The 24,055-nt window shown below is 41.6% G+C and overlaps 1 protein-coding gene across 5 annotated transcripts in view; it reads left to right on the plus strand.

Annotated features, from left to right (window-relative positions):
- The first annotated feature begins 252 nt into the window (after positions 1-252).
- Positions 253-24,055, plus strand: part of EBF1 (EBF transcription factor 1) — a 553,072-nt gene continuing 529,269 nt past the window's right edge. For all 5 annotated transcript variants that reach the window (XM_060240230.1, XM_060240234.1, XM_060240231.1 and 2 more), the window contains exons 1-5: positions 253-441; positions 2,181-2,337; positions 2,871-2,934; positions 3,778-3,833; positions 18,290-18,363. In XM_060240230.1, coding sequence (XP_060096213.1) covers positions 308-441; positions 2,181-2,337; positions 2,871-2,934; positions 3,778-3,833; positions 18,290-18,363 — 485 coding nt within the window. In that variant the 5' untranslated portion in view covers positions 253-307. The remainder of the gene's footprint in view (positions 442-2,180; positions 2,338-2,870; positions 2,935-3,777; positions 3,834-18,289; positions 18,364-24,055) is intronic.

A 24,055-nucleotide genomic window follows, 5' to 3' on the forward strand; every position in this document is an offset into this window, starting at 1 on the left:
GAAAGGAACAAGCCCACCAGGCAGCCGAGAGCATCCGCAGCCAACCCCCCGGGGCTGATCGGGGTTCCCCCGTGGATTCTTTTCTTCTGCTTCGATGTCTGTGTGTGATTTCCTCTGATTCCTTTTGATTCTGTCGCGAGCGAGCGAGAGAAAGAAACTCCCGGGCGATTTTTTTAAAAAATTATTCTCATCAACACTATTCTTTGTTGTTGTCTCGTGCCGTGCTTTCCCCCCTTTCCTCTTCCCCTTGTCTTTTTAAAATTATTATTATTAAAGAAGAAGGGAAGGCTTTGGTCGCTTTTAATTCATGTTTGGGATTCAGGAAAGCATTCAGAGGAGTGGGAGCAGCATGAAGGAAGAGCCCCTCGGCGCGGGGATGAACGCGGTCAGGACCTGGATGCAGGGAGCCGGCGTCCTGGATGCCAACACGGCCGCTCAGAGGTACGTAGCAGGCTTGGCGGCGGCGGCAGCATCCGTCGCTTCCACTTTCCTGCCTTCCCCTTCCCTGCTTGCTAGTCCTGCTCTCCAACCGGCCTCGGGTCTGCAGCTGACGGGCTGCGAGCGCAATTCCTACCACAGCAAACCAGGAACCCGCCAGAAGAAAAGACTTTTTGTGTTAGATGGAGAGGAACAGATTCTTGAGCTACCAGGGCCCCGGGGTTTATAGTATTTCCGACTGACTCCTGGGGATCTCTTTCTTTCTTTCTTTCTTTCTTTCTTTCTTTCTTTCTTTCTTTCTTTCTTTCTTTCTTTCTTTCTTTCTTTCTTTCTTTCTTTCTTTCTTTCTTTCTTTCTTTCTTTCTTTCTTCGCAATACACACCAAGTCCCATTACTCCAACTTTCACTTTCCCCCTCCTTAAGGAAAGGGAGTTGTCAGAGACAGAGCCGATACTTGTTTCTGCCACAGATGCTCAAGCTGAGCAAAGCTGTCCTCAGTATCTACTTACGGCTTATTGTTTCCCGACATTATCATTCCCCCTCCCAAAAGTAATCAGTAGTGCTACTCTATTTGCATTTTCTTTCCTTCCTAAAGCTTCACTCTGAGTTAGAAAGTCTAAATAACTTTGTATAGACCGAGTTAGTTTCTTAACCGCCTTTGCTGAAGCCAGCGTTTTTGCACAGACTTTTAAGATCTCTGTATTTATTTGTAACTGCTCTCCCCACATCCTCTCCCCAACCCTTCCCAAGCGGATACTTTGGAAAACTACATGCAGGACATCTTTGAATCTTACCGGCCCGGCCTGTCCAGGTTTATTCATATATCAGACCAATTGTTTGTAATGGGACTTTGATTAGGGTTGTTGCCTTAAACCCAGCTTCAGAAATTTATCCGGAACCAGGCTATGAAATCTCAACTTCAGTGTTGACATCTTCTGGTGCATTTCACTTCATTCTTCACCTCTTCCCTCTCTCTCCCCCTCCCCAAACCCCGTTCGGAAGGGAAAATTCTGTAGGGACAGCCCAAAGGCTGGGATATTGAACTTTTCTCTCTCTGCGGCGTTTGGGACGTTTTCCCAGCACAAAAGATGCTGCGCTCCATGGTCGAGTTACTGACAGCTCAGGCCAGAGCGGAGGGGATATTGGCGGCTGCAGCACTTTGAACGGGACACACGAAGGTCCCGCCCAGACCCAACTATCTGCTGTTTAGTGACCGTGGGAAAGAAAGTTGAGGAACTGAATGCTGTTTGAAAAGTACTTTGGAGATAATAGTTTCCCCCCTTTCCCTCCGAGAAGCCAGTCTCCCTTCTCGGGGGGAAAAGAAGCGCACCAAGGTAGCCGAATCAGTAAGTTTGCCATTGCTTTTGCCCAGGCTAGTCGGGCTCATGGAATCTGGTACAAAAGTTGGAGAAATCTTTCCAGTGCCTGAAACCTAGGAGGTGACCAAGGAGGGCCCGCCCGTGCGTGCGCTTTTACTCGAAAGCCTGTTTGAACACTCTAGGAAATATTTGGGATCCCTTTGCAAGACCCTGACCCACGAGTCCGAGGACTTTCCGGCTATCACCCCTGTCCCCAGCCCTTCTCAGAGCCCTCTTGTTTTTAATACCTTATCCCTGGGAGAGATGGACCAAAGGGCGGAAAGGTGTAAGACCTCCTCCATCCAGGGATCTGAAAGGGGAAAATGGACTTGGGGCTATTTGCGTCTCTCTTCCTCTCTCTAACCCGGTCTCTTTTGGCTGCAGCGGGGTGGGCCTGGCCCGGGCGCATTTCGAGAAGCAGCCGCCTTCCAATCTGAGGAAATCTAACTTCTTCCACTTCGTGCTGGCTCTGTATGATCGGCAGGGGCAGCCCGTGGAGATAGAACGCACCGCCTTCGTGGGCTTCGTGGAGAAGGAGAAAGTAAGTATTGAGAGGGGTGGTGGTGGTGGTGGAATGAATTCTGTTACACCCAAGTCAGAGTCGTCTCCCGTCACAGTGGAAATAATACTCTCTGAGCCGCATCCCTTAAAACTCGTGCTTTGCCACCCGCGATGCGGCATGTAGTGGGTTTTTTGGGGGGATGGGGGGGATTTCCCATTGTAGAATCCCTGCTTGCTCCCTTCAGCCCCGCTGATCGACCTCCACCCTCTAGCAGAATCACTTTTGTCTCCCTCCCCCTCCCCCCAACGTGGTTACTTCAAGCGTCGCAACTTCCCTTCCACGGCATGCCTGACCTCAGGTGTGCTGCTTTCTTCGGCTTCAGCTGACCCTTTGTGGGCTTCTGTTCCACGTATCCCAGCTCCCTCCTTCCCTTTGGCACCAGCCTCCAGGTCCCCGCGTTGACTGGAGGCCAAAGGGACGCCGAGGGGGGGGGGAATCCTACTCATTCTAGAATTTATAAACATTTTTAAAAGAAGCGCCTCTCTTTTCTGTCTTTGTATTGCGTCCTTCAGGAAGCCAACAGTGAAAAGACCAACAACGGGATCCATTACCGGCTGCAGCTTCTCTACAGCAATGGTGAGTCCCTGTCTTGTTCCGCCTAACCCTCTGACAGCTCGCAGCGCTTTTCGGTCTCGAGGGAGCTCTCTGCCTTAATCCCATTTCTAACCCCTCGAAACGAGGAGGAAAGGGTCTGGCCCTAGAAAGCGATGCTGTACAGGGGGTCTGGACCACAGCAAAAGGCCTCTTGCCTTGCCCTCCCCCCAGCCCAGGCAAGTCTGGAAACGCTGCTGACCCTTATTCTTGGCAGTTCCCAGGTTGCCAGACATAACATTCCACCTCAGTCAAAGCAGCCAGATCCCAAATAAAACAGAGTAAACTCCCCCCCCCCTCTTGTTAGAATTATTTTTCTCCCCCCCCCCTCCCGATTTGGCTGCAGCGGGGTTGGGGCAGGAGGGGGGAGAAGCGAGGAGAGGAAGTATGGCTGTTGTTATCATCTCCAGTCAAATAGGGGCCAAGGGGCACCGGAAGATCTCCAAAGGAGGGGAGGGGATTACAACCTTCTTGACATGCGAGAAGGAGAGCTGCTTCCACGAACAACAACAAAAAAAAGTGTGTGTGTGTGTGTTTTAAAAAGTCTGTTTCTTCTTACCAGGAAGGGCCTTGTTCGCTGAACGAATGTATTATGGTACCCCAGTACTAAAGTCTGCATTGGGTCTATCTCGGCCAGATATTAATAAATCCTGGCCAACAGCAAGGACTTTCTGCCCAATCTAGGGGTAGCCAACGCAAATGAAGTGCGAGAAAAGAGCTGTCAGTGTTGTTCGTCTGCAGTCTTTCCGTTGACGATGCTGATCGTGATTTGTGTCCGTGCGTTTTTTGCAATCCCCCCACTTCTCCCTCTCCTCTCCTCTCATTTAGGAATAAGAACAGAACAGGATTTTTACGTCCGCTTAATCGACTCCATGACAAAACAAGTAAGTTCTGCCTGCCTTAATTGATTGTTAGCAGTGCACTCCTGCTTTAAATGCAATTGGGGGGGGGGGGGTGAGAGAGGAAGATGCGGCGTTGGCTTTGATTGGACTTGTGCTGGAAGAAGCGGCGGGCTGGAAGCTGGCAGGCTGGGTTGCTCCGCTCTCGAGGGGGCGAGCGCTCCGACACAGGCGGCTGGAGGTCAAGCCGTGTAATGAAGCCTGAGCCTTTTGTGCGCCGAGACAGGCCGTCCATCCCCAGCCGTCTTCCTATGGGAAGACTCGCCTCCCCCCGACGCAGATTAGCCATTCTATTATAGTATTAAAGGTGAACGACTCCCACCACCACCCCCTCGCTGCCCAATGCAATATATGTTTATTCCAAAGTAAAGTCCACTTGATTCAACAGATCGGACAGCCACCCGAAATTGTAGCCTGTGACAGAGCGAGGGTTTGTAAATGTGTTATTATAGTATTTCCAAAGAGTCCCCTTCCTTTTTGCGTGTGTGTGGCAAACACGTACACACTTAATGAAGTATGTTAAAACCTGAAAACACTGGACAGATTTATTATTATTTTTTTTAAACTGATAGAGGAAGCTCTAATGAATGAATGGCTAAAACATGCCCTCTCTCGTCCCCACTCCCAAATTTCCCATTCCGAATGTCCTGCTTCTTGAAAAGCAGGCTGGAAAACGGTAGTAGTCGTAACGATTTCCAGGCAGAGTGAGCAAAGTTAGTAGCTGTTAGCCTCACCGGGAGAGAAAAATGCCTCCAGCAATGGAGCCGGAGTGAATCGAGACCCCGGTTTTATACCAGCCGCACTTCAGAGCACCTTGAGCTAGATCCTCAAGAGCCCGTGGAATTGGGGTTTGGTCGCGATAGGTAAATCCCACATCCCCAAAGCGCCTCCTGCTCTTGGTTTCAGATTGGCCGAGAGCCAGGGCGGGGTGAACGAACGGCGGTCTTAAAGGTACAGAATCACCCTGGCTATCAATTTCGCTGAGGGCAATGTATGCCCAGATCAAATTGAGACCAGCGGGTAAATTTTTGTTTAGGAGCAAAAGAGCCGTTGCTGTTTTGTGGGGGTCTGGGTGTTGTTGTTGGGGTTTTTTTTGCTTCCTCCAAATTTTAGTCAGAAACTATCAAAAACATAAAGTTAGGCTTTCAGATCACAGGAATCTCCCCGCCCCAATTTTAATTATGGGAATGAAAAGAAATAGAAAAACAAACACGGGAGCACAGGAAAGCAGCCAGCCAATGCAGCAAATATTTATCCTTTGCTTATTTGCAATTACTCTGTTAGTGTTTTATAGGGACAGCGATTAAATCATGACAGATTTGCACTTGCATTGTATAACCAGGCAGTGAAATGTATGCAGGGAGGATAAGTAATTATTTTTAGAAATGTTACATTCCAAGATAACTCTAGTTTTAATCTGTAATATAGAGAGCCCCCTGTGATGCAGAGTAATTTTCAGCATGGCGTTTAATTTAGAGAGCTGAAGTGTGTATACACACTCAGAGGTGCACAATTGTGTTTACAGGTACACACACAACAGAGATTTATTTATAGGGAAAAGGAGGAAATGATAATATTGTTGTGCACTGATTTAATTAAAACATCTTTTAAAAACCCTACTAATTTGCTAGCATTAAAAAAAGACTTTTAAATTCAGTGTAACTGACTTTCATTATGTTTTGACAACTCATGTATATGGTCCTACCTAAATTCTTTTTTTTCCCCTGCAGAAAGATTGGGGAGATTAAAGGTCAGATTAAACCATCATATTTCACACACATATTTATAAACCAGTTTCTGAGTGTCTCAGATTCTGTCTTCGAAAACTTTGTTGCTTGACTTTGTTTTTGGTGGCTTTTTGACACCACACCAGAAAGGTCAAGGTGTTGAGTTTGTTTTAGAGCACTGTCTTTGATGCATCCTAAACCTCTTTTCCTGCTATTCGAGGCTGTCTTACAATGAGGGGAAAAAGGGAAAAAAATGAGGCATTCTGTTCGACAATTCCATCAGTCAGATAAAACAAGTTAACATGATGCTCTTCTAAAAACACTCCATAGCCTGTAGGAGCTGAATCTCTTTTATAGCACATCTCGGGAAGTAAAATATTGAGCGTCAGTTTAAATTGGCTGTCACAAATATATAAGCTAATATTTAAAGAAGTAGAAACATTTCTAAATGAATAGATTCATATTTAGTTTTTTTTTTAAAGGGGGTATGTTTGCATTGGGGAGTTATATCACTAAACGTTAATCTGAACAGTTTTCAAACTACCATTGTGCAGGAAATAATGTTTCCGTCCCCTTGTGATTATGATCTCTCATGGAAATCCACTATTTTAAGTCCTAATGACATTGAAATATTTTCCTTAATAAGGCAGTTTGCCTATGATTTCATACTTTTCAAATCATCTGTATGATTCTAAAGGAAAAGATATATGAACTGAAATCCTGTATGCAGTTGGGCACTTTAAATTCTGTTAACTTCAGTGAGATTTAGCCCCACTGTGTACAGGCTTTCTTTCTTTCTTTCTTTCTTTCTTTCTTTCTTTCTTTCTTTCTTTCTTTCTTTCTTTCTTTCTTTCTTTCTTTCTTTCTCCCTCCCTCCTCCCCTCTGGTTAGAACAAGATAGAAATGGGAATAGAAGATTAAAATTACTGAGTGAGAGTGCAAAACCCAGATTTAGAGAGTAAAATTGACAGAGAAAAGCCATCTGTATGAGGATGAAGAGATAACACTGTGATCATAACAAATATGTTGTCAAAACACATTCACTTTTTTCTTAGGTATAGAATGTACTCAAAAATAGTTATGTGATAGATTTTTAAATATATATATTGACCTTTTCATTTTTTGGAGGGTGCTGTGGTACTATTACTATTTCTAGAAAGCAAATATGTTTGCTAGATTTCTCCTTGAAATGTATTTTTTTGTTGGAGGACTTAGGGCTCGTGTTTCAGGGGTTCTACAGGAAAGTCTGCACTACAGATGCCAATGTGTCCAAATATGGGGATGCCACATGTAGTTTACCAGAGTGTGAATAATAAAGCAGATTCTGGAGTAACTTTTAGCTTGTAATTAAATTGGGCAAAGCCTGGTTAAAATTTTCTTCAATTTTAATGCAAGTTAAATATATATTGTCAGCATACTCAGAGAGGTAGTGTTCGCATTCTGAAGACTCAGAACAAATTGGATAATGGAATGATAACTTCTAAATGTAATAGTGGTAGGAGCATGCATGTTTTAACAGGGTGGTGTGTCAGCTAAAGACGTCAGAGATTTCCCTAGATTTATGTTCATGGATGCTTTTGTCAATATTTTTTAAATATCCACCAAAGTGAATGCTTAAATAGACTGGCCTCTTTCTTTAACCTCTAGGAAAATACCCAGAAAGACATACTCTCAGTATTAAAAGCAAAATTGTTTTTAGTTTAAAATCTGCAATGGTGATAATCACAGATGTGCTTCAAAACTTAGACAGTTCTTTGATTCACAAATTAAGTGTTTTCTCCATGTTGGAGTGCTTGTTCTCATGCTGAATGGCTGTTATATCGTTATTTATATGGAGTTATTGTTGCTAATCTGTAGATTTCTTTTTTCATATCTGGCTGGTGTGCTGGAATAGACACTGGGCTTTTACATACTGCTATCTACAAAAGAGCACATCATACTGATGTCGAGAAAGCAATTCAAATTCTGTGGACTTAAGTGGGAAGGTACTTAATTAAGTACTAATACATATTTGTGTCTGGTATTACAGAGAATATGAGAGTAGCAGTATAATCCTAAACAGTCCTGAAATCAATGTACAATCCCAAACAATTCTGAAATCAATAGGTTTAGAAGGGTGTACCTCTGTTTAGGTTTGCACTGTGGATCCTGTTATAATCTGCAATGTTATTCAGATCACAATCTTACCATAGTGTTTGGAGAGAGCTAGCCACAGGTGTTAATTCTGTGTTTGTGCATGTGTATAAAGCTGTGAAAAAGTGAATTGACTTTGAAACTTTCATGGGGTACCGAAGTTTACCATTTGTCAGGTGCTCAGTATGTAGGAGAAGTACATCAAAATCATACTTGGCTTTGGGAGTATCAGAGACGTAGAAAAGTAGAGATGTAAGAAGTGCATTGCAGCATCAGAATTTTGTCTTGGCAAGCATATACTATTAGTATGGATTTCCTCACAGCTCAGTCATAACATAGTGTGTGGCAGTAAGTACAGGCTGATTTTAAGAGAATTTTGCTTCAAATACTATGCAAGACATTGCACAAATAGCAGGTCACAAGGATACACTATTTTATTCAGCTTTATGATATACATTTTCCTTCTTGAGCTTCAGATTCCTGAAATAAATGTATTTTTCCAGTTATGGTGAAATCCTATTGCTCAAATGCACAAAATGATTCCATCAGCTCCCCCCAGGCAACACGTGGCATGGTTCTTTGGCTGGCACATATGTGATTAAAATATTATGAATCCATTCAGAAAAGGATTCAGCAGAATCCAGGCTATTGAGCACAACACGTTTTTGAAACGACAGAGAGGAAGTTTGCAGTCAAGCCAGGTTTTAGCAGCTCCCGTGTCCTTTTGGTTATATGTCAAAAAGTGCAGGTGATTTTTATTTCCTCCTATAAAAAGAAGAATGTAGAAGTTTGAAATTTGCATGCCTGATCAGGACCTGTGTGTTTGGGAAAATGTAAACTCATCACAGTGGAAAATGTGTTGTTTGGAGTCTGGGGGTGAAAACAAAGCTGAGGATTTTGGAGAGACTGCCTGGGCCAGATGGCCTAGTGCATTCCCAGTCTGGCAGCCCAACTGCTCCCTCCTGTATAATATACAGCCATTTGTTCTGGGATATTTACGCTAGAGTTGTTTCCATGCGAATGTTTGAGAAGCATTCAAAATGAACGTATTAGCAAGGCAAGAATTTTAGTTAATTCATGTTGGTAAGCTGGCTGGCATCTCAGGGGCAAGATCACAGGAACAATAACGAGCACCTTTTGGCTTAGTGCTTTCGGGAAAGAATACATTATCTACATTTAAGGCCTGCTCTGTATATTGCTTTATGCCACCATCCACTTTGTTAAAAAAAAAAAGAGAAACTAGTCCGTAAGTGGAAAACACAATTATTTGTGGCTAATCAAATGTTGCAAGGGAACAACAGTTTTCACACAACATAGCAGAGCCTTTCCCCCCACATATGCAAAACTGTATAGCTATAGAACTAGATGCCCTGTTGGATGCCATAGTTTGAAGCCTTGTTTTTGGTATTTCATGGTCATTGGAGTAGACTTGTAACTCAATGCAAAAAGCATTTCCATTTATTTAAGTATTTGTTTATCTAAACTTCGATGGATGCCTTCAAAGCTGCTCAGACATATGAAGTTGTAAGAGACAGTTGGGTGGAAATAGAGGTAGGGATGTGAGCATTTATACGCTGTTAGTCAGTCCAGCTAAAGTTAGCTGAGAATTAGTGGCAAGTTAGTTGTAACTTACAAATGAACAAATGGAGTTGTAGAGCCCATCTTGCTGGAATTTACTGTGAATTAAAAAAGATCTATCTGACATAGAATTGTCCCCACTGTAGGCAAGAGTAGTGACTCAATTGATCTTTTAGCAGACTTTCCCTGTGACCTTACTGTATGGCCATCTACAAAAGAAGTAAACAAAAAAAATGAGACAGGTCACAGCACATGTTTGTTTATTTCTTTACTCATGTGGGTGATACTGTAGATTTGCAAAATTATTTTTAGTTCTCCTGTGGTCTAACTTTATACCCAGAGACTTTCACTTCTTCTTTTTGTTTTTTGTTTTAAAATAATAATGACATCCCTTTGCAACTAGGTTTCAATAGATCAGAACTTTATAGAAATCCTGAGACAATTATGTCCTCAGAAACGGGTTTTCTCACATACATCATTAACACAGTAATGAAATAAGGTTAAAACACCATTTTTGTTTAATATGTAGAAAAGACCTTTTCAGAAAAAGGAGTTCTATTTCAGCATCTTCCTGTAGAGGAACCTGTGTTTCTGGCAGTTGCGAAGGTTTGCGATTGGAACTGTTCAGGCTTCCTTTTTGAAACAAATGTTGTATATATCTGCAACCACGGCTTGTGAGCACAGACAGTGACTATAAGCTAACAGTTATGCTATGTGTTTATTACGATGAGCCATAGTGCTTAGCGTTATGGAGGGGAGAGGTGAAGTTGTAATAGAGAAGTATTGAGAAACCATATATTGAGTGCAATCCTGCAACTCTTGTAAGCCTAACAAATCTTTTCCTTGACTTTCCTGACTCCATCCTAGTTAGAGACTCACAAAGTCGTTCCTCTGAAGAAATCAAGTTTACAAATTCCATGCCTTGTTATGGACCAAGGGAGGCTATACAGCCCAGATCATCATTATTAAATTGTATACCATGAGCTTGATGGATACCAAATAATTCACATCCCTGTATAAATTGATGGTGTGGCCTCATTTGGAGTATTGTGTACAATTCTGGTCACAATACCTCAGAAAAGATATTATAACATTGGGAAAAGTGCAGGAAACGGCAACTAGAATGATTAAAGGGTTGGAACACTTTTCCTATGAAGAAAGGTTAAAGCGCTTGGTTTTTTTAGCTTGGAGAAACGTCAGCTGAGGGGTGACATAATAGAGGTTTACAAGATAATGCCTAGGATAGAGAAGGTAGAGAAAGAAGTACTTCTATCTCTTTGTCACAATACAAGAACTCATGGGCACTCAATGAAATTGCTGAGTAGTCGGGTTAGAACAGATAAAAGGAGGTGGTGGCAGCTACATGCATAGATGGCTTTAAGAGGAGACTGGATAAACATATGGAGCAGAGGTCCATCAGTGGCTATTAGCCATAGGGTATTGATGGAACTCTCTGTCTGTGGCAAGTGTTGCACTGTATTCTTGACACTTGGAGGGGCAACAGTGGGAGGGCTTCTAGTGCTCTGGCCCCATTGGTGGACCTCCTGATGGCACCTGGTTTTGTTTGGCCACTGTGTGACAGAGTATTGGATTGGATGGGCCATTGGCCTGATTCAACATGGTTTCTCTTATGTTACTGCACATACATTCACTTTCTTTTCTGCCTCAGTTTCACTGTGTGTGGAGTGGTAGAGATGGCCACTAGCCACATTTGGAATACCACTTTTGCTTTTGTATGCCCTTGCTCAGCCCTCATTAGAAGGTGTGTCTATCAAACTGCATAGGCTGTGCTCATGCAGAACAGTTGCTATTTGCCAGCTTTATTTCTTCATTTGAGAGTGAAAAGCCAGGTTAAGTGAAAATGACTATGTGATTGGATCTAATCTTCAGAGTTCTTGGACACCGATTTTAAACAGTCTGGGTGTGCCACACTTATCTCTGCTTAATACAAAATGTGAGGTGCTATGATCTAACATCCTGAAGTGGGGTGTCACTCATATAAATTTCCATCTTACTAATTAAAGTACTACTTCTCCAGAACTAGAAATGAAGTTGGATCACATTTGGCCAAACTTGTTGCCATTTGCCTTTTTACTGTTGCCACCATCTCTGCAATGCCAAGTGGAGTTATACTCTTCTAGGCTCATTGAAGACAATGGACGTCTGCTTAGCTCTGCTAGGATTGTAATGTAGAGTAAGGACAGATGTTGACAACATCTGTAAGATTCTGGAATTCGCTAAGCGCTTTGCAGCGTTTCTGTACAATGCTGATAGAGTTGGTTTCTGTACAATGCTGATAGAGTTGGTTTGGGAAAGTAGAGAGGCTTGCACAGTGTGCCCTCCCACCATTGCACAGTTCTCAGCTTTAATTTGTACACTTGCCTTGATACTAGCTGAGTGTGCTAAGAAATGGAAAAGTTAGCCCCTAGTGTGTCACAAGGCTGAGGATGTTATGCACTTAAGCAAAAGGACTGCTGATGTTAAACACAACAGACAGGTGATTAGATACCACACTGTTGACTCTATTTGTTCATTATTGCTATTTAGCTGGGGGGTTTAAGTAGGTACGTAGAGGTTAAGTAAGCATAGCAGATGCAAGATGAGAGGGAGAGGAAGTGAAGAAAGAGAAGGAATTAAATCTGCTTGCTCTTATTTGTAGCTGCTAGTGAAGCTGATATTGCTGCAATTAAACTCACATTGACTTCAGTGCTCACAATATTGGCATATGAGCATGCACAGTGGTGTGGCTTCAACATCTTCAGTTCTTACTAGAGAAAAATCCACTGGGGTCTCACTGTGCTGTATTCAATGCAAAATCAATTATTCAGTGCAAACCACCATCACTCTGCTTTGCTTGCTTGCGTGTTTGTGTGTGCATGTGCGTGTTCAGGGCCCAAATAACCTGTCATATCAATGCAATTAAGCCTTTGTATGCTTCCATTTGTGTCGTCAAAAGTCCACTCTTGATTGCAATACCAGCCTCTTGGGATGCCTTTTGATTCTGTTTTAAAGTCTAAAACTGTGAGATTCACAGGAGAAAAAAATCTTGTTTTTTGAAAGAACCTGTGCCTTAGACGCTCCCATTTACAAGTGATACCCTGATTGCAACAATCCTGAAATAATCCAACATTATTAGGATACAGTCCATATGATCAGTGGAAATGTTCCCATCAATTACAATGGAAAGTGAAATGTGCTTATGATATATTGTTTTTGCAGATACCAAGATTTGCTTGGGCTCAATTCTGATTTTCTTAACCATTGGTGGTTTGTTGAGAACCACAGAGCCTTTTATTTTTCTTTGTTTCTATGTGAGGAAAGAATCTTAAAGACAATATATTGACTAGGCTCTTGTTCAGTTATCTAAAAACCTGACCCAAACTTGTCTCATAGAAGGGATTTATGCAAAATTTAGTTACATATAGTGTTCCTGATCCAGAACTCTTTGTGTATCCTGATGTTTACACAGAATACTTTGCATGCACATACTGCTTTGTTCATTTCAACAGATAAGACTGCACAGCACACATGCCTCTGTGTGCCTCTGCACATCTCTGTATGCACATCAAAGCTCCTACATCTGCAAGGAACCACTGAGTGCATTTAAAGGTGTAATTCAAAGCACATAGACTTGGGAACTAAGGAATGCATGAAACATTTAGCAAGGCTTGCTGAGATACTACACTTTATGCAGTCTCAGATCATGGGCCCATCTAGCCCAGCATTATATACTCTTGACACCAACTCTCCAAGTCTTCTCAGCTCAGATATCAGCCAGCCTCGCTAACAAAGATCCCTTTAAGCAGAAATGATGAGGATTAAATTTAGCCCCCTTTGCATAAAAAACCCCATGCAGTCTAACAACAAGCTATAAACTCTATAGCCTTTTCTATGTTTTAAGCCATTTCAGTGTGATGAAGGATTAGAACTCAGGACAGCTAAGAAGGCACGTGTAGTACAAAGAACTCAAAGGGACAAAATGGAACAATCCCTATGTATAATGGACCAAGCTGGAGCTGAGACAAAAAAGGAAAATAAAATAAGCATCATCTGGATCTAGAGATGCAACCTCACACCCAAAGTGTTGCAATAAAGTAAGGTGCTAGGATATTCAGGGTCTAATCAAGTTCTGTTACAGCATTTTTTAAAAATGAAGTTGGCATGAGGGCTGTGGAAAGCTGCAGCAATATCAGTGTTATTATTTATGGTACCACTAAATCATTTTAAAATATAGTATACTGGGTTACAGTGTGATAATACTATGTTTAAGCAATTACTTTTGCTGCCAAAGATTCATGACTGCTGCACAGGCAAAAAACAAAAAAAAGAACAAAAGAACTCCCCCCCCCCCCCCCCCCGCCGACTAACTTGATAGGAAACATTTTCAAAAGCAAAATTACGGCAAAGCCAAATAGGGTTGCCAAGTCCAATTCAAGAAATATCTGGGGACTTTGGGGGTGGAGCCAAGATACATTGGGGGTGAAGCCATAAGCAAAGTTGTGACAAGCACAAATGAACTCAAAAGGGAGTTCTGGCAATCACATTTAAAGAAACTGCACACCTTTTAAATGCCTTTCCTACATTAGAAATAAGGATAGGGGCACCTTCTTTTGGGGCTCATAGAACTGGACCCCCTGGTTCAATCTATTTGAACCTTGGAGTGTATTTTGAGGAGAGTCATTAGATGCTATGCTGAAAATTTGGTGCCTCTACTTCAAAACATAGCCTCTCCAGAGCCCCAGATAAATTCTCCATTATTCCCTATGGGAATCGATTTCCATAGGGAATAATGAAATGCCCAGCAGACATTTCCCTCCCCCCACCCCCATTTCTGACAACTCTGAAGTGGGACACTGACATCTCTACTCACCAGTTGCTGAACTTCCAACGTCTTCAAAGTAACCCAGAGCAACTGACCTTTGAAAAGATTATGTGACCAACGAAGGGTGTGGGCTGCAAATGACCTCTGCAAAGATTGTGCAATCGACGGAGGGTCTGGGCTGCTTTCACAGCCATGTTATTCTGCCTGCTCCCCAGCCTCCCCTTCAGCCTTAAAGACACAGAGGCAACATTTCCAGTGGAGTCTGAAGCCTCTGGAGGTGGAAAGGTACATGGGGGCTGTGGAGGTGGGGCTTCCCCCCACCAGCCAGCTGACCAGGAGCAGGAAGGAGCCTGCGAAAGTGGGAGAACCCCCTCTGGGACCTGGGGATTGGCAAGCCTAAAGCCAAACCATCTCATTTAGTATGTGGTGTGATGACTGTACTTGCTGTGCTGTTGTTCTGGGGTTTCCCTTACCCCTTTAGAGAGTTGCACTGCTTGTTTGCTTTAAGGATGCCATGAAAACTATACACAATTTTAAAGGCATAGTTTTGACAGAATCTTCCTTGTCACAAGGAATATGTGCCAAATGACACTGTGGAATTAAAAAATAGCATTGTATGTTGTAAGCATCTCTTGGCATAGTAGAGCAGCTAGGAGAATGTCATTCACTAATGGCAAAATCCTAAATGGAATTACACTCTTATAGGCCCATTGACTTCAGTAGCACTAGAAGGGCATAACCAGGGCTTTTTTTTTGTTGGTAGAAAAAGCCCAGCTGGAACTCATTTGCATATTAGGTCACACCCCCTGATGCCAAGTCAGCCGAAATTGTGTTCCTGCTCAAAAAAGCCCGCGGTATAACAATGTTTAGGACTGTACTCTGAGGCAATGAGAGTTACTCGTTCGTATATGAGTTACTTGATCATACAGAGCCAGAGCCTATAGAGATAGATGTACATGAATATTGCCTACACATTTAATAGTACCTGCTGGCTCATCTAATCTGATCTTCTTTTAAAAGGCTTAGATAATTTTTTGTAGGATAGGTCTGTCATTACCTGAACGGAACCTCCACGTTCATAAGCAATATACCTCTCAGATAAAAGCAGTCATGCTCTGACTGGGACTTCTGACCGTCTGTTTCTGGAGATGCATTTTTGGTTGGGTACAGCAAAACAATATTTAAGTTCTTATGTTATATAGACCTAGAGACTGTAGAGGCACATCTGGAGAGAGCCAGTTTGGTACAGTGGTCAAGTGCGTGGACTCTTATCTTGGAGAACCGGGTTTGATTCCCCACTCCTCCACTTGCACCTGCTGGAATGGCCTTGGGTTAGCCATAGCTCTGGCAGAGACTGTCCTTAAAATGGCAGCTGCTGTGAGAGCCCTCTCAGCCCCACCCACCTCACAGGGTGTCTGTTGTGGGGGGAGAAGATATAGGAGATTGTAAGCCGCTCTGAGTCTCTGATCAGAGAGAAGGGCGGGGTATAAATCTGCACTTCTTCTTCAATCCAACTATATGAGGCATGACAAGGATGTGTGAGTCACTCATGCTCCTTCTTTTGGCCCTGCTGGTAGACCTCCTCATGGCACCTGTTTTTGGCCACTGTGTGACACAGAGCTTTGGATTGGAGGGGTCCTTGGCTTGATCCAGCATGGCTTCTTTTGTATTCTTATGTTCTTTTCCATTCCTGTGTAATGCATGATGCACTGGGAATGTTTTTGTGTCCCATGAAATGTAAGCTATCCAGATGCAAAAAATGACAGATTTTCTTTCTGTTCAAAAAAGGGAATTTGAGCTGCTGGAAAAAAATTCTTCCCAGTGTAACAAGCTGCCCCTTCTCAGAGACAGAGTGGCCCCACATACTGGCTCTTGGCTCAGCTAGTTTCAGGACTATTTTAATGTCCCAGTCCACTCTTGCTCCTAGAGAAATTTCTCCTTGACCCAACTAGTAAAAGATAGAAGTCATTCCCTGCTTTTCATCTGGTCACTGTAGCAAAATGAGTTCACTAATAGTCTAGCTTTTAACAAGATGGCAGGAAAAGTTAAGCTGCAAAAACATATGTGTATGCACAGCACTATTCTTTGTATGAGGCTCCATGCAATCTTTATTGGACTTCAATAAATATTTTTGTTGCAGATTCTGGCTTTTGGTTTTAGGCTTGCCAACTATTGAGCTGGTCCCTGGCCCTTTAAAAGAAGTTTGGTCTGAATCAATTAATGATGTGTGATCCCATTTTACGCCATGCTATGAAAAGGCACACCTGCTGCTTTATGCCAATCAAATGTCTGTTAAAGGTTGGGATTCTTTTCCTGGCCTGTTGGCAAACTTTTTTATTTTCCATTTGTTGTGCAGCATCACGTTTTGTTTCAATGCAGCTCTTGTTCCAAGCTTTCCAACTGCAATATTTTGCACATGTAGAAAAATATGGTATCTCCTTCAGAGAGTGTGTCATTTTCTATTGTGATAGTTCTGTGGAATGCAAGTGGCAGATAAGCACTGCAATGGAAAAAGTTGGCTACATTTCCTGTTCCTTGTAATTTCTACAATCCAGTCCTATGTCTATTTACTTAGATGTAAGTTTCATTAAGTTTAAGTCAGCACATATTGGATTGTGCCCTTGAAAGCACAGTAGTATCCTCAGGGTTTTGTAGGCTTCAGTTCCACTGTGGTCAGTTTAAAAATTAAGATCCATTAATGTATTATGTGGCAGCAATCCAGGGATTGCTGTCAAGAGTTTACAACATGTTGGTCACATTCACATTTTATATATAATATTTCTGGACCTCCTTTCCAACACAGAAGGTAGGGTTGTTTATGTATTGCCTCCCTCACCCATTTTGTCCTCACAATCGCCCTGTGAACTTCATGCTAAGTGGGAATTTGGATCAAAGTCTGTCAGATCTTAATATAGTTTTCTAACCGTTGGCTATCACTTAAATCATTTTAAGGGGATACACTTACATCGTTTTAGGGTGGATCTAAATGTTCTGAGGAATATGTATAGTTTCAATCCCATGTTTTTCTACAAATACTGCTACTTGGGGGTCAGGGGTGACTTTAGTCAGAATGGAAGACAGGAAGGGGCTGTTTCCTGACTGCTGAGTCTTCCTACAACTATTGGGGTTGCCAGCCTTCAGGTGGTGGCTGGAGACCTCCTTGAATTACAACTGATCTGCAGGCAACAGAGAAAATGACCTCTTTGGAAGATGGACTGTATGGCATTATACTCCACTGAAGTTCATCTCCTCCCCAAATCCCATCCTCCTCAGGCTCCACCCCCAAAATCTCTAGCCATTTCCCAACCTGGAACTGGCAATGGCAATCATAATTGTTTGCCATTGCCTGATTCCTCTCCCCCCGCCCCCAGCTAGACTGGAAATGACCCTGGCTTGGAAGGGGTAGTGGGGGAGAACTGGCAGGTAGGGGAAGGGTGAAAGAACTTCTTCATTCTCACCAGTTCTCGTCTGCAAATTTCTCCCCTCTGTCTTAATGTCAGCTGTCAAACGCGTTTTCCAGTGGCATGTGTTGCAATCCTTAGGTGTATGCCTAAAAATGTAACATGAAGTAAATGTCATTAACAAAGAATATCAGAGAAGTTTGGATATTACAGTGTCTGTTCTGCTTATTGTCTTCTAGGACTTGTTTATTTGTATTTACAGGAATTTACTTTTATTTAACATGTAGCACAGTTAACTATGCTGTATCTTACACAGCACATTGTGAATCAGGTTCTTTACTCATGTGGGAGCAAGTTAAGTGCCCAGCCATGCTTTTTGAATTAAAAATACATTAACCTTTTCTTTTTATGAATAGGCCCCGTAGAATTCTGAGCCCTCCTGGTTTTTTTTACGCATTTAAGTTTATATTTTATTCTGAATTGAAAAGAACATTGTGGTTGTCTTGACTACTAAAGAAGCACATTGCTTAGAAGATGTGCATAATGCATCGGTTAAAACAGAAGAATGACGAAAGTGAAGCTCTTCTCAGCTTCTGCTGCTCTCTATCAACAAATCTCGAGGCAATTTCTGCAAAGAGGCTGTCTATTTAAGCAAATCCAACTGTCTTGCCATATAGTTATGCATTCATGGACTGTGTCGGGGATCATTTTCTCGAGGCACGTTCGCTTTGCTGCTAAAATATCTATATCTATCTACATTCCCCTGTCTTTTCTTTCTAGGCGATAGTATATGAAGGACAAGACAAGAACCCCGAAATGTGCAGAGTTCTGCTCACCCATGAAATAATGTGCAGGTAAGAAAGAGCCTGTCACTTTTTAATTAGCTACAAGAAAATGAAATTCTTTCTTAAAAACTAGGTTGATTCAGATGCTATTTTAGGTAGCTGCCTTCAATGAGCCCAAAATAACATGGTTTTATGGGTGTAATTAGAAGCAAAGTTACACTAATCACCCACCCATTTTCATTATTTATTAGAGCTTAATTTCTAAACAATCTACGAGTGGTTTTCATTTAGACATCAAACCCTTAATGGACATAGAAAATGGCTTGGCACCAAAAATGATAGCATATAAATTGCAGCCCTTGGAGGAGGAGTAATTATCCAGTACAATCTCTGCAGCAAAGTCCTAACATAGACCATAGGGCTACTGCCAGTGAACTTATGTCAAACGGACTGAAACATACAAGCAGGGGTCGTTTTGTAGAAAAATAGGTGGTTGAGCTCATCCAGGGATTGTTATGCAGCTGCACCTACTATTCAATGGACAAGGTGGGGAGGAGGAGGGGGAACCCTCAGTAAGGTTCAGCTCCTGCTGAATCCGAGGCCTGCATACAAGAGATTGTTCTTGCAGTTTATGATAGTTTCCCCTTGGCAGTGAGATGTCAGATAGACTGCTTGTGGATGAAGTAGGGGCCAGGGTAGGGTATACAGTCTGTGGTCGAGGTGATGATGTCCATAATGCAGATAGAGGGCCTGGATGCCACAAAGACTTGCATGCTTAAGCTTACTATGGCTTCTTGCTTTCAATGGCACCATTCATTTACATCCATTTCTTAGACTTGGGCAAGGGATCATTGGCTCCTCTGTACAAGGTTTGTTCTTGTCTGGAAATCTTTCCATACGTCTCTTTCTGCTGTGGTTGGCTTTTTTGAATTTGGCAGGATTAAGCAACAACTGCTCTACTACAGTTATTTTGAAACAGATTGCAGATTTTTTTCTTTTGTAGAGTTACACTTTCCTCTGGATTCCATGAAAGATTATAAAGTTTGCTGGTATTGCAACCATCCCCTAATGCTGCTTTTTAAAACAGCTGTTTGAGCATCAGCAGGCAAATATTAAGCCATGAAAAGCTTCAGTCACTGATCGCTGTAGTTCATACCTGTGCAAAAAGCACAGGAATGGGTTAGGCTTTCTTTTTCTCTCAGCAAGTCTTGATCACAGAAGCAAATTTTCAATAGATTTGTATTAATGGCTACAACCCAGCAGTGTAGATGGAGCCAGAGAGTCTTTTTTACAGATCTGAGGAATTAGAGTGGTGGTAGAAAGTGTCTTCCAGTCACAGCTGACTTGTGGTGACCCTGTGGGGTTTTCAAGAGATGTTTGCCATTGTCTGCCTCTGCGTCATGACCCTGGGATTCCTTGGAGATCTCCCATGTAAATACTTGCCAGGACCAACCCTCTAAACTTCTGAGATCTGATGAGAGTGGACTAATCTGGTTCAGACAGATCTCATTTTGGGCAGGAGCTCACAGGAGTGGAGATCTGGAACCTCTAAATTGTGTTTTTTCTTTCTCTCCCCCCCTCCCTATACTTGCTTCTGGGTTCCATTGCTCAAACCCCCTGTGAGAATTTTGCTAAACTCTAAGATTTGACAAACTGTCTAATATTTCCCCCCACAAAAATGGGGATATAACCAAAACATATAAAGCAGACAGATGGAAATCTTCATCATGCCACTGTGGCCACATAGGAGAAAGTGATTTAATAAGTATGATGGGAGTAAGGTTTTATTATGACAATTATATTTCTAAGATAGATGCTGAGCTGATATAATTTAGCACAATTGCTGGTGATGTCAGGGGTGTGTGGCATATGCAAATGAGTTGTGCTAATAAGCTCTGGCACCTCTTTTTCTACAAAATGACTCCTGGGTATAGAGAAAGATTTTTGAGATGACAACCATGAACCCACTGTTGTGTATAACGGGATCAGTTATGGAGCAGTGAATTTCTTTCTTCAAAGCTAGGTTCTAAATCCAAGAAACAGACCTCTTTTATTTTTACCCACCCCTGGCAACACAGACTCTATATTCCTGCAAGATGAGTAGCAGGTAAATTTCCCACCACTTTGGAAAAGCAATTTGGGCTGCCTTTCTCAGTGTTATGCAAATCTTAAAGATCCAGAGCATCGGGCGGGGGTGGGGGGGGATTAGGGTTAACAATCCAAAGTACATGTAATATATACAATTCAGAGAAGGTAGGTGAAGTTACACATCTGTCTGAGGAGTTTAAAAGTATTTGCCATTAATTATTTGCCTAGTGATATTAATTAGATTAAGATGTGCAAAACTTTGAGTTGCATCCATATCAGATAGCAGCTATGTTTTATTCAAGATAGCAATGACGTTTCCTTTGCCTTCAGTATGAGCAGATGGCAGTTGTCATTTTGACACCCACAAAACTTGTATTCATGTCTATGACCAGCATATTATTTTGTTCTTTTTAAAATATAGAAAGATCTACATATTTATTTTTGATATGTTGAATTTTTTTTAAAAATATAACAAGACTGGAATCTTAGCCAGCAAATATTCATGTCAACAAATTCTCCTTCTGCCAATAGACCTTGTCATGAAAACATTATTCCATGCCAATTTTGTTAGCATAGTGAGTTTATATTCTTAATATGCAATAGACATTCCAGTTTCCTAAATCCTCATGGACAGACTGGGATACTGTTTCTGGAGTTTGCTTAAAAAACAGGCAAAGGCATATTTTTTTAAAAAATAGATCCAAAAGTAGAAGTGAATGTTCCCAGGTCCTGATAGAAATATAAAAGATGCTGTTGATTTATCAGGCTGCCTGATCTTGTTACAGAGAACTGTGATCAAATTGGCTTAATAACATAAGTTCAAACAAATTCTTTTTCAGAGGGTTTTGTTTGTTTGTTTTGGTGGAGGGCTGTTCTTGCTTTCTCTTTCACTTGCTTTCTTGCCTTTTGTAAGTGGAAGTTGGGATGTGCTGAATCTGCACCAGGGGTTCAAATGCAGCCTCAATTATAAGCATAAAATTAGAGTCTGTTCCCCATTAATCAGCCCAGCTAATTGCTATGCACTGCCATTAGCCATATGGTGCAAAAGACAGCTTGCTCTCTCTAAGATGAAATTTCTTCATTCTGGACATGAAATAGTGAAGGCCCCGTGCTTCAAAATAGCTTGTTTTAGATATTTAATTCCCAAACAACTTTCAGCAGTGCCTTCGATCAAGGCTAATGGCACAATAAAACTTTGACTTTATGTCACCAAAACTGTATATTTGCAGAATGGGGAGGCTCTGGAGTGGCAGAGACAAAGAATTCAGATGTACAGAAGAAACCCTGGATGAATGGGGATGGGTAATAGCAGGGTGGATGTAAGATCTTAGGTGCTGATGTGTTTGTTTTCCAGGGATTTCAAAGTATCTTGGTGAGGCCATTATTTTGCTGATGATAAAAATGATGAAGACAAGCATATTGCCATATTTATTCTTAGATCCAAGCAGGCAGCCGTGTTGGTCTGAAGCAGTTGAACAAAGCAGAAGTCAAGTTGCACCTTTAATACCAATCAATTTTTATTTAGAATATAAGCTTTCGTGTGCTCTTAAACACATTTCATCAGATGAGGAATCCAGCACAGTGAGCAAAGTCTGCTCACTGTGCTGGATTCCTCATCTGATGAAGTGTGCTTAAGAGCACACGAAAGCTTACGTTCTAAATAAAAATTGGTTGGTATTAAAGGTGTAACTTGACTCCTGCTATATTTATTCTTTGTCAGTCATATTGCCAAATAATTGTTCAAAACCTATTGCTGTCAGTTGCCCATCATGATACACAAATAGCAAGAAATAGCCCCAGACAAATGGGCAAAGGATCCCATTCATGACTATTTTTTCACTGGAATAACTGGGTTTTCCATGTTACAAAATCCTTGTGTTTTGGAGGAACAGCATGAGGACTTTATATCACACATACAATGGCTGTGCCCACCTCCCTGGCTGTTTTTGTATCCTGAAACCACCCCATGGAGTTGCTATTGGCTAATGTGATTTTTACAAGAGACCCAACAATGGCACCATAGGATAGTTTAGGGCACCAAAATAGCAGGGGGAGGGGAAAGCTACAGCCAGTTCTCCCTGAATGCTGTAGTTGCAAACAGAAAAGAGCTGATGTGCATTTAGGAAGCTCAAAACTATATAGATGGAACTTCAGTCAGATGTGCTTACATTTACTTACACTGCAGAAGAGGGCAAGGATTTCAATATCTCAATGGTGCTTTTGCACTTTTGTCATGACTTCAAGACCGGCTATATTCATAATGGCAAACAATTCAAGATATACACATATCTAAATATTACATACCTAGGGCACTAATCTTCAGCCCAAAGATCACGACCCTCAGGTGGGTTGCAAAGCCCAGACTATTCTGTTGTGAGGCCTTATAAAAATCACATACATCCCATTACTCTTTGGGAAGAGGGAAGACCTGTTCTCAGGGAGCACGTGTAGAAAGAAGATGGCCACCACACCTTTCTGTCTCTTTGCATGCATACCAAGAGGAACAGAAATACCGTGTTTCCCCGAAAATAAGACACTTATATTTGTTTTTTCTCAAGAAGACACACTAGGGCTTATTTTCAGGGGATGTCTTATTTTTTATTAAGTATGATACAACAATCTACATTTATTCAAATACAGTTAAGTCATCTTCTGGAACATTGTCATAACTCTCCAGACCCGGAATTCCATCCTGAATTTTTTGCGACGCCCATCACTAAGTCTTATTGGAGTAGGGCTTATATTTAACAAATGCATAGAAATCCTGCTAGGGCTTATTTTTTGGGTAGGTCTTGTTTTCAGGGAAACAGGGTATAATGAGGTGAAGTCCCACAGTGCTGGAGTGGCTCTGATAGCTGCCTTGTTCATTACTACAGTTTGGCTTGCATTTCCTATCCCTGGCTCTTGTGGACTGTAGCACACAGCTCTGCTGAGATCCTAGCTTTGGCTCTCTGTGATGTCATGTGTTTCTGGGGCAGTGTGTCTCATGCTGCTCCCTGGGCGTTAAAGATAGATCCCAAGACTGGGAAGATTGAAGACACAGTGCTTTACTTAAGTTAAATAGGTCTAGTCCTGGTTAGTGTCTAGATGAAAGACACTTGGGAACCCTATGAAATCACTATTGACATAACAGGTATGTTTTGCATATATATATATATATATATATATATATATATATATATATATATATATATATATATATATATATATATGCAAAACATACCTATGCAATATATATATATATATATATATATATATATATATATATATATGCAAAACATATATATGCAAAACGTATATATATATATGCAAAACATATATATATAATTTCATATAGTACAATTTTTTTAAATAACTTTCTTCCAAAGATTATATTTATAAACACTGTACAAGCGTAATCTAGTCAAACTAAAGCACCTTTAAAGCATGGAGACTTAAGCAAATGCTTAAATTTCTTTAATTGAAATCAGCGAGGCATAACAGGCAGCCAGGTAATGTGTGATTATTCTAACGTTTTTTTCCTTTAAAAATGAAATATAAAAAGAGAGTGCTGAGAATCTGATCTCTCCCTCTGGTGCTGATGAGAGGAAAAAAGGTGTAGGATGCCTGTGTCCTTTGCTCAGCAGGAAACTGTCCTAAGATAAAAGATGAAAAGTACCCTCTCTCATACATT

The sequence above is a fragment of the Heteronotia binoei genome, chromosome 5 (genome assembly GCF_032191835.1).
Source record: "Heteronotia binoei isolate CCM8104 ecotype False Entrance Well chromosome 5, APGP_CSIRO_Hbin_v1, whole genome shotgun sequence".
Classification (NCBI taxonomy): Eukaryota; Metazoa; Chordata; class Lepidosauria; order Squamata; family Gekkonidae; genus Heteronotia; species Heteronotia binoei.